This window comes from Onychostoma macrolepis, chromosome 07 (genome assembly GCF_012432095.1).
Source record: "Onychostoma macrolepis isolate SWU-2019 chromosome 07, ASM1243209v1, whole genome shotgun sequence".
Lineage (NCBI taxonomy): Eukaryota > Metazoa > Chordata > Actinopteri > Cypriniformes > Cyprinidae > Onychostoma > Onychostoma macrolepis.
The window spans coordinates 14042156-14053124 of record NC_081161.1 but is presented as its reverse complement, the minus strand read 5'-3'; the positions used below and the strand labels follow the sequence as shown (position 1 = coordinate 14053124).

The following is a 10969-nucleotide window of genomic DNA, read 5'->3' as shown; positions in this document are numbered from 1 at the left end:
GCATTTGACACTGTTACTAATCCTTTTTTAAATAATGGAAGTAATTTAAAAGCATAGTCTACGTCTACTATAGTTTGTGGCGTATGGAAACCTATGAGTATTTTGAAGTGTGGGATTAAAAAGTCTGTTGCTCTTCTTTTCTTTTTTTTTTTCTTTTTTTTTTTTTTCAAAAACTCTTCAAAAGTCCTCCTTCATCCTTCAAAACATCCTCCGTCATAATACCTAATATCCAAATACCAAATGCCTTACTCTCTTCTGAGTAGTAATGTTTTGTTTTTGGTATCCATCCCATTTTTCTCTCCTAGCCTCAAGAACGGTCAGTTGTGGTCATTCTGGCCCCCCTTACACCATCTCTCTTGCTCTCAAGCCTCAGTTTTCTGTCCCATCAGAACCTAAGTAGTCCAGTTCTGTACTGTGCTTCCCCTGATCCATGTCCAGTTCCATGCCCATCATGTTTTGTGGATGACGGTGGAAGGTGGCTGAGATCTGGTCAAAAGTTTTGCCTCGTGTTTCAGGAACTCGGAAGAACGTGAAGACCAGAAAGAAGACGAGGAGAAAAGCAAAGATGAGAAAAACGTATGGACCACACAGGTTCTGCGGTAAGGAGAGATTGAATGTAATGGATTTATAGCACGTTTTAATGCCATAAGTAGGTAAGTAAACCATTGCTAGCGAAAAAAGTTGTTTCCTGTACACTTACAGCAACATACTGGAAGCCCATGCCAATGAGGAAGTTGGCAGTCCAGTTGGAGCAGCCTGCTACTGCCATGGCTACTGGTCTGGGACCTTGTGAGAAGAGTTCAGCCACAAAGAACCAAGGGATAGGTCCTGGCCCCACTTCAAAGAAGCCAACAAAACCAAAAATGGCCATCATGCTAAGGTAGCTCATTGATGGCACAGTCTCCTGTGAACAAAGACAACACAAGTAAGATTAATTCAGACAGCATTCACTGACTAGGAACGTGATAATTTTACAACCAGCTTCTGCATTATAATTTCTCAAGTAGTCTGTAGTGTAGAAACTGATTTTCTCTTTTTGTATTGTGTATTTTTTTTTCAGTAACTATTTATTGATGCGCAACATCATGGTGAATCTATAAAGAAAAAAATCTTAAATTATTGTGGGACTGACCAGTAATGTGAGAGCAATTGTCATGATGATGGCACAGATACACATTCCAGCAAGTCCAAGCATGTGGAGTGTTCGGCGGCCCATACGTTCGACCAGGAAAAGCTGTTGATTGGACAAGTGAGTGATAGACATATAAAGTTTGTAGTTTGGCTTGGTTTATGCTAATAATGTAGCTTAGATGGTTTGATTTTTGTTAATTATTGAATTTCTTGCAAATATTAAGACAAAAAAACCTTTTTTGCAATGCTACATTTTTGCCTTAAAAAAAAAAAGTGTTTACTTTTTTAAATTGTTTTTATTGAATTTTATTATCTTCTCATGACTGCTCTGCCCACACTTGTAAAACCACTGAGATCTGCTCAACAGTATCTGTTCTATTTTGATCTACAAATGTTATGGGAAACTGTTAAGTCTCAATTAAGGCTAATTTGCCATCTCATCTTGTTAGTCCCTTTTTAAAGATTCATGAGATCAATTTTTTTTTTTACGTACCGAGACTATAGTAAAAGCACAGTTGACAACTCCAGCACCTATGGTGGCATACACTGGACTTTCCACCCCAGCCTTTTTGAAGATATCAGTTGAATAATAGAAGATCTGAGCAGTGGAAAGCAAGAGCAAGTGGGAGGAAAAAAATAGGTTCATTACTAAGGCATGCAGAAAATAACTTGCAAGGACTCCATTGAAATATATGAGCTGGATTTCACATCAGAGATTAGTTTACCATTCTGAGAATACTCTTACTGCCATGAACTAAAAATTTATTAAAAGTTCCCCTTAATCACCATAAATGATAAAATATATATATATAAAATATACACACGTGGTCAGAATTGTTGGTACCCTTGGTAAATATGATCAAAGAAGGCTGTTAAAATAAATGTGCATTGTTAATCCTTTTGATATTTTATTTTAAAAATCACAAAAATCTAAGCTTTCATTGGAGAATAAGCATTTAAAATGGGGGGAAATATCATTATGAAATAAAGGGTTTTTTCTCAAATACATGTTGGATACAATTACTGGTACCCCTAGAAATTCTGATGAGTAAAATATATCTGAAATGTATTCCCATATTCACAATTTTGAGCGCACCAGCGTGATTATGAACATGAAATTATCCAGCCATGGCTTCCTGTTTCACAGAAATATAAATAGGAGGGAAAACAAAAGCCAAATTCCAAATTAATCACCCACCACAATGAGAAAAAACAAAGAATTTAGGAAAGATAATTGAGCTTCACAAATTAGTAAAGTGGCTTTAAGAAAATAGCTAGAGCAGTGAAAATTCTTATATCCACAATCAGGGCAATAATTAAGAAGTTTCAATCAACAGAAAATGTTAAGAATCTGCCTGGAAGAGGACATGTCTATATCGTCCTAATGGACGGTGAGAAGGAGAGTTTGAGTGGCCAAAGACTCTTCAAGGATCACAGCTGGAGAATTGCAGAAAAAGGTTGATTTTCAGGGTCAGAAAACCTTAAAAAATATCATCAAACTGCTGTTTCAACATCATCACATGTTGTTTGGGAGGGCTTCAAGAAAAAAATCAAGAAAAGAAAATGCTTTCACCAAAAAACTATCTCCAGCATATTCAGTTGTCAGACACGACTGGAACTTCAAATGAGATTGGCTTCTATGGTCAGATGTAACTAAAAATTTAGCTTTTTAGCAGCAAACACTCAAGATGGGTTTGGTGAACACAGGGATAAAAAGTACCCCATGTGTACAGTGAAATATACTGCTGTATTTTTAATGTTGTGGGCCTATATTTCTGCTGGAGGTCCTGGACATCTTGTTTAGACACATGGTATCACTGATTCTATCAAATACCAACAGATAAAAAATCAATAAGTGACTGACTCTGTTAGAAATCTTATAATGGGCCATGTTTGGATCTTCCAACCGGACATTAATCCAAAAACAAACCTCAAAAACACCACAAAATTGGGTCACTGGGCACAAAACCAAGCTTCTGCTATGGCCATTTCAGTTCCCTGACCTGCACCCTGTAGAAAATGAGTGGGGTGAACTGAAGAGAAGCAGCACCAACATGGAGCTGGGAATCTAAAGGGTCTGGAGTGATTCTGGATGAAGGAATGGTCTCTGATCTCTTGTCAGGTGTTCTCTAACCTCATCAGGCATTATATGAGACAACTCCTATACTATTTTGGCAAATGGAGGTTTCAAAAAGTATTGAATAAAAGGGTACCGTTAATTGTGTCCAATGTGTATAAGAGGATGTGTGTTTAAGGATGAAAAACAGCTTGTTTTATCAAAAGCAACACTTAATATCTCATATCAAAGCAAGGTTGTTTTTCAAAGACACATGCGTGTTTCATAAGGTTTCAAAGTTTTGTCCCCACTTTTTTTCAACGCCATCAGACATTTATTAAAATGTAAAAAAAAAATCAGGGGCAGCTGTCACTCTAACGGACCCCCTTGCCATACTCCTTCTCTGCAGAGTACATCAGTGTCAGATTCTGGTAAGTTTTATAGTTTTAGAATATTTTAAATCCTAATGTTAATATTCCCTGTGTCACAACCATATGTCAACATCTTCCAATTTCTGAGGAAATTATTTGAAATGTTTAGATCATTTTATTCTCTTGAAACAGATTCTGTTAGCATATAGCATCAACAAAGAAAACAAAATGGCTACTACATGAACTCCATTTGTTTTGTGAAAGAGATGCCAAATTTGTCAACAACTTCAGATGTCACCACCATAAGATTTTCTGTCTGATGATGGTCACGGGCCAATGACAGAGTTGACATTCAATGTGAAGTCATAGTTAAATATATTAAATATATATATATATATATATATATATATATATATATATATATATATATATATATATATAATTCTAGTAAGTAAGTTGTTGTTTTTTTAGCATGTGTGATAAACTAATGTAGTTTGATTTGTATTAATCTATTTTAGTTTTAGTTACAGTTGTAGTAATGTTGTCATTTTATTCGTTTTTTTTATTATGTCTGTATAGGTTTTTTATTAAGTTTTATTTAATTTGAGTTATTTTAGTACTTCGACATACTAAATGGAAATGAAATAATATATATATATAGAGAGAGAAAGATAATTATTGTATGTATATGTGTGTGGCTATACATACATGTAGTTGTTTTTTGGTGTTTGGCTTGGTGTTATGTTAGAATCATTATTATACTCATACCTTTTGTTGTTTTAATATTTTGAATTGTTTTTAGCTTTATTTTTTGTTTTCATTTGAGTTAGCTGCTATGTGCAATTGTTAAATTTAATATGTTTAGTTTTGAAATGTTGTTGTATGCATTTGTCATTTTTATTTAATTTCTTTATTTTCATAAATGTGTGTATATATAGTATTTGTAGAGTTTTAACTTTTAGTTTTAGTTACTTTTTCTTATTTGTAAGTCACTGGATAAAAGCGTCTGCTAAATGACAAAGTAAAGTAAAAGTACAGCATATATTGCTTTTGTGGATTGATAGTCATCAGAGTTAGGGTCGAGGGAACATAAGGCTGAGGGAACACAAAACACTGGATAAAACATATCTATAATAAAGTTTGTATTCTGATCATATGTGTTCTGGTAATTTTTGGATTATTTGTTAAAATGTTTAAATGTGAATATAAGTAGATAAGAGGTCACAACTAATTGTTTTATTTGTTCATTTAACTCTTTCTAAAAGTTAACTTATTACCACAGCAGATGCAGAGTAGACATACTGTTCTGAGCTGAGAGAAAATAGATCATTTGTGTTCCAATGATATAGCAAAATACTTAAATGTGAATCTTGAATAAAAGCTTTATAAACAATAAAATACTCACTGTTTGTTTTGATACAGTAATTGATTCAAAAATGACTATTCATGTCTATCACATCTGTCAGATTAATATTTTGATAATATTTGATTATGATATTTTATTTGTTGAGGAATTGTTGGTCGCGTGTAATCTGTCTGCTAACATGAGAATGTGTTTTGAAATGTTAAAAACATCTTGATTGCTTGATTGCAAAATAAGTGATGGCAAGGTAAAAAGCACATTTTGAAGTTGGAAGGTTGAATCAAAGTATAGCTCAGTAGCTTAGTACATGTAAGATACAAAATGTAGTTTCATTTGTCTGAGTACAAGGCTTTATTTTTTTCAATATTGCACCGTCTTGTCCCTCTTCTCAAGAATCAGTGATACACTACCAGTCAAAAGTTTTTGAATAGTAAGATTTTTTATTTTTTAAAGAGGTCTCTTCTGCTCACCAAGCCTGCATTTATTTGATCCAAAATACAGCATAAACTGTAAAACTTTGAAATATTTTTACTATTTAAAATAACTGTTTTATATTTGAATATATTTTAAAATGTAATTCATTCCTGTGATTTCAAAGCTACATTTTTGGCATCATTACTCCAGTCACATGATCCTTCAGAAATCATTCTAATATTCTGATTTGCTGCTCAAAAAAATATTTATCATTATTATTGTTGTTGTTGTTATGTTGAAAACAGCTGAGTAGATTTTTTCAGGTTTCTTTGATGAATAGAAAGTTCAGAAGAACAGCATTTATCTGAAATAGAAATCTTTTGTAATGTTATAAATGTCTTTATCACCACTTTTGATCAATTTAAAGCATCCTTGCTAAATAAAAGTATTAAAAATTATTGACTCCAATGCTTTTGAATAATATAGTGTATAATGTTACAAAAGCTTTTTATTTCAGATAAATGCTGATCTTTGGATCTTTCTATTCATCAAAGAATCCTGAAAAAAATTTACTCAGCTGTTTTAAATATTGATAATAATAATAATAATAAATGTTTCTTGAACAGTAAATTGGCATATTAGAATGGTTTTTGAAGGATCATGTGACGCTGAAGACTGGAGTAATGGTGCTGAAAATTTAGCTGATCACAGGAATAAATTACATTTTAAAATAACTGCTTTCTATTTGAATATATTTTAAATAGTAAAAATATTTCACAATATTACTGCGTTTGCAGCATTTTGGATCAAATAAATGCAGGCTGAGCAGAAGAGAACTCTTAAAAAAACATTAAAATCATCTTACTGTTCAAAAACTTTTGACTGGTGGTGTAAACACTTTATTTTTGTGCCACCACATTAGCAAGGGTCAATTATATTTACATTTCGTTGATTCATGTAAATATGAAGCAATTAAATAAGAGAACTAATTCAGTTATTGAAGCAAAGGTACTTGAACCTTTTAGCAGAGCTGCGTTTAGCTTTTTATATAAACCTTTTAGCAGTAGCCTAATCTAAGTTTATCTTTTTCTTTCCTAGCTGATCAACTGAGCACATCTGCAGCACTCACAGCATTAATTCCTGACAGCTGCTGAGAGAGCTGCAGCATAATAGAAATGATGATGGGCTGCCGGTACAGAGGAGAGCGAAAGAGCTCAGCAATGGATACTTTTCTCTCCATGTCCATCTTTCTCTTTTCCTCCTTCATTTCAGCCAAGTCTTCACTGACCTCCAGACGGCCAGTCAGACGCCGCAAAGCTAAAGAAGAGAGAAAATAGGAAGGTTTAAGTTTTCAGTATTGAGTGTGCGTGTGTTTATCAATTAAAATTATATTGGATTATGATGAAAGTGCATTGTAACTGATTTTGAACAATATAAAAATGTAGGCTAACATAAAAAGTACATATAAAATAATTTTTAAACATTTATTTACAATTATTGTTTGTACACGAATATAAATTATTTTAAATTATGATCTGCCAGTGGTTAAGCCTTGTTGACTGTCTATCGCTAGGTTCAATGAGCAGATATAACTTATTTATACGATTTACACGTTTCTTATGACATGACACAAAGGTTAAACAAAAGGGAAGCATTGTTTTAAATGTTCAGACATCTCAAACGTTTTGTATGGCACACTGCTCCTGTACGCGTTCTCAAGATGCAATGTTGTGTAGTATGACACACCGCTTTTTGCATGGTGCTCTTGGCAGCGGACAATATAGAGGAAGCGCGGGCTCTCAGGACAGAAAGGCAACAGCGTCATCTGCAGGACTGTAGGGAGAACGGTAACACCCAGCAGTACCGGCCACAGCTGCTCACTGCCCAACAGGGACTCGAGTCCTAAGATCTGAAGAGAATAATAACGAAAAGGGAAAGTAATATTGATAATGAAATAATAGAGAACTGAAGACTGGTTACTGTAATTACTGATGCTATAAAGTACTGAGTTAAAAAAAAAACAAAAACAGTTTGAATGAACTTTAGAAGTTAAGATGCTGTAAGATTTAATATAAAACAAAGCAATCTTTTAATATCAGTCTTTGATAGAAACATTTGTAAAACCACATGTTTCCCATCTTAATATATCTAAATGATAAAATATGCTCTTAGTGTCAGAATACAATATATATATATATATATATATACATACAGTGGGGCAAAAAAGTATTTAGTCAGCCACCAATTGTGCAAGTTCTCCCACTTAAAAAGACGAGAGAGGCCTGTAATTTTCATCATAGGTATACCTCAACTATGAGAGACAAAATGAGAAAAAAAAAAAATCCAGAAAATCACGTTGTAGGATTTTTAAAGAATTTATTTGCAAATTATGGTGGAAAATAAGTATTTGGTAAATAACAAAATTTCATCTCAATACTTTGTTATATACCCTTTGTTGGCAATGACAGAGGTCAAACGTTTTCTGTAAGTCTTCACAAGGTTTTCACACACTGTTGCTGGTATTTTGGCCCATTCCTCCATGCAGATCTCCTCTAGAGCAGTAATGTTTTGGGGCTGTCGCTGGGCAACACGGACTTTCAACTCCCTCCAAAGATTTTCGATGGGGTTGAGATCTGGAGACTGGCTAGGCCTCTCCAGGACCTTGAAATGCTTCTTACGAAGCCACTCCTTCGTTGCCAGGGCGGTGTGTTTGGGATCATTGTCATGCTGAAAGACCCAGCCACGTTTCATCTTCAATGCCCTTGCTGATGGAAGGAGGTTTTCACTCAAATTCTCACGATACATGGCCCCATTCATTCTTTCGTTTACACGGATCAGTCGTCCTGGTCCCTTTGCAGAAAAACAGCCCCAAATCATGATGTATCCACCCCCATGTTTCACAGTAGGTATGGTGTTCTTTGGATGCAACTCAGCATTCTTTCTCCTCGAAACACGACAAGTTGAGTTTTTACCAAAAAGTTCTATTTTGGTTTCATCTGATTCTCCTAATCCTCTTCTGGATCATCCAAATGCTCTCTAGCAAACTTCAGACGGGCCCGGACATGTACTGGCTTAAGCAGGGGACACGTCTGGCACTGCAGGATTTGAGTCCCTGGCGGCGCAGTGTGTTACTGATGGTAGCCTTTGTTACTTTGGTCCCAGCTCTCTGCAGGTCATTCACTAGGTCCCCGTGTGGTTCTGGGATTTTTGCTCACAGTTCTTGTGATCATTTTACCCCACGGGTGAGATCTTGCGTGGAGCCCCAGATCGAGGAGATTATCAGTGGTCTTGTATGTCTTCCATTTTCTAATAATTGCTCCCACAGTTGATTTCTTCACACCAAGCTGCTTACCTATTGCAGATTCAGTCTTCCCAGCCTGGTGCAGGTCTACAATTTTGTTTCTGGTGTCCTTTGACAGCTCTTTGTTCTTGGCCATGGTGGAGTTTGGAGTTGGACTGTTTGAGGTTGTGGACAGGTGTCTTTTATACTGATAACGAGTTCAAACAGATGCCATTAATACAGGTAATGAGTGGAGGACAGAGGAGCCTCTTAAAGAAGAAGTTACAGGTCTGTGAGAGCCAGAAATCTTGCTTGTTTGTAGGTGACCAAATACTTATTTTACAGAGGAATTTACCAATTAATTCTTTAAAAATCCTACAATGTGATTTTCTGGATTTTTTTTTCTCATTTTGTCTCTCATAGTTGAGGTATACCTATGATGAAAATTACAGGCCTCTCTCATCTTTTTAAGTGGGAGAGCTTGCACAATTGGTGGCTAACTAAATACTTTTTTGCCCCACTGTATATAACATAGACATGACAGAGTTGACACATGCATTCATGACCTCAAGACTAGAAGAATATTGTAATGCTTTGCTGGGTGATTGCCCTGCAGGCTTAATAAACAAAACTCTGATACAAAATGGTCATACTTCCTGATTCTAGTAATATTTTATCTAGTAACATTGTGTATATTTGATTACTTACAAAGTCCTGAGTTTAGCTTATCGGGACTTAAGCGAGCTCTCATCACAATATAGTTCTTCAGGTCCATCAAATCTCAAAATTCTGGACAGCTGATAATACCTAGAATATTGAAATCGACTGCGGGCGGTAGATCCTTTTTCTTATTTAGCATCCATACTCTAGTTTTCCTAGCATTGTTCAGGAGGCAGACACACCCTGTCAGTTTAAATCTAGATCAAAAGACCCATCTCTTTAACCTGGAATACACATAACATTATCACACTTAACATAACATTATCACTTTTCAGTAATTCATATCCCTTAAAGGATTGTTAGGCTGAATAAATTAGATCAACCGGAACCGGGAATACTTAACATCCAATGTAGCATCCAATGTGCTTGTTACATTATAAGTGGAATAGCATCTACTCTGATATTAGTTTGTCTGTCTCATTCTTATTCCAAGGTTACCGTAGTCACCCGGATCCGCATCTTATCCTGACCAGATGCTGGATCAGAACCTAGAGACGACCACAACAGCCCTGAGTGTCAGTGGAGACCCTGACAACTAGACAAGCCATAGAGACAGATCCCCTGTGAAGACTTTATCAAATAGACAGCCATCAGCACAGATCCTCAGGAAAAACCACAATAACAATTCTTCCGCACATGGAGGAATTGTGCAGAGGAATTCAATTCCTCCGCACATGGCTAGCCTATGGCTAGCTTCAACTCCCCCCACCAACTCCCCCCCCCCCGTTTCTGTCTCCAGTGGAATTTGGATTCCTTGTCACTGTCACCTTTTGCCTTGCTTAGTTGGGGACATCTAATATTTGACTATATTACTAACGTGACTGCACAGACACTATTGAATGAGAACTGAACTGAGCTGGATGATGACATCTGTTCTCTCCTGAGCTGTTTATGAATTGAACTCATGCCATATTTGATGAACTTTACAGTTATTGCAACCAAACTATATCAATTAACTGATTTCAACTGAATAATGACTGTTTACTATTGTGTTTTTAGAGTTAAATTCTGTTTGCATCATTGAATCATTATGTTCCTGTTTATCACTGTAAATCTGCTTTGAAACTATTTGTATTGTATAAAGAGATATATAAATAAAGGTGACTTTACTTTACCTGGGCCATAAGAATGCCAGTGACGATGGCCAGCTGGTGCAGAGTGCCCAGAGCTCCTCTTAGAGTGGTAGGGGCGATCTCACCAACATACATGGGGACCAATCCTGACGCCAAACCTTATGAAGAAAACAGTAATACAGTAATATTGTGAAATATTATTACAGTTTAATATAACTGTTTTCTATATTAATGTTTTAAAATGCAGCTTATTCCTGTGATAAAAAAAACAGATTTTTCTGCCATTCAGTGTCAAATGTTCCTTCATAAATCATCTCAATATGCTGATTTATGTGTGTGCGTACTTGATATACTATGACATCTCTATACTATGACATCTTTTTGACTGTGCATTAACTAATCTGTTCATCATTATACAAATATAATGTTCTTGTATCAACGTTCATTAAATATAATATATACTCTTACCCACTCTTTGCTTAGTTTTTATGTAAATGCATAAAAAATGTAGTGCCACAGAAACCAGGGCCCGTAGAAAACATGAAGTAATCAGTGAATATC

General features: G+C 35.4%; 1 protein-coding gene across 1 annotated transcript in view; it reads right to left on the bottom strand.

Moving 5' to 3' along the window:
• Positions 1 to 133: 133 nt before the first annotated feature.
• Positions 134 to 10969, bottom strand: part of LOC131543329 (solute carrier family 2, facilitated glucose transporter member 4-like) — a 65200-nt gene continuing 54364 nt past the window's right edge. Inside the window, exons 5-11 of the mRNA XM_058780563.1 lie at positions 10451 to 10566; positions 7082 to 7244; positions 6465 to 6652; positions 1625 to 1729; positions 1133 to 1234; positions 701 to 904; positions 134 to 594 (exon numbers count right to left, since the gene is read on the bottom strand). Coding sequence (XP_058636546.1) covers positions 370 to 594; positions 701 to 904; positions 1133 to 1234; positions 1625 to 1729; positions 6465 to 6652; positions 7082 to 7244; positions 10451 to 10566 — 1103 coding nt within the window. The 3' untranslated portion in view covers positions 134 to 369. The remainder of the gene's footprint in view (positions 595 to 700; positions 905 to 1132; positions 1235 to 1624; positions 1730 to 6464; positions 6653 to 7081; positions 7245 to 10450; positions 10567 to 10969) is intronic.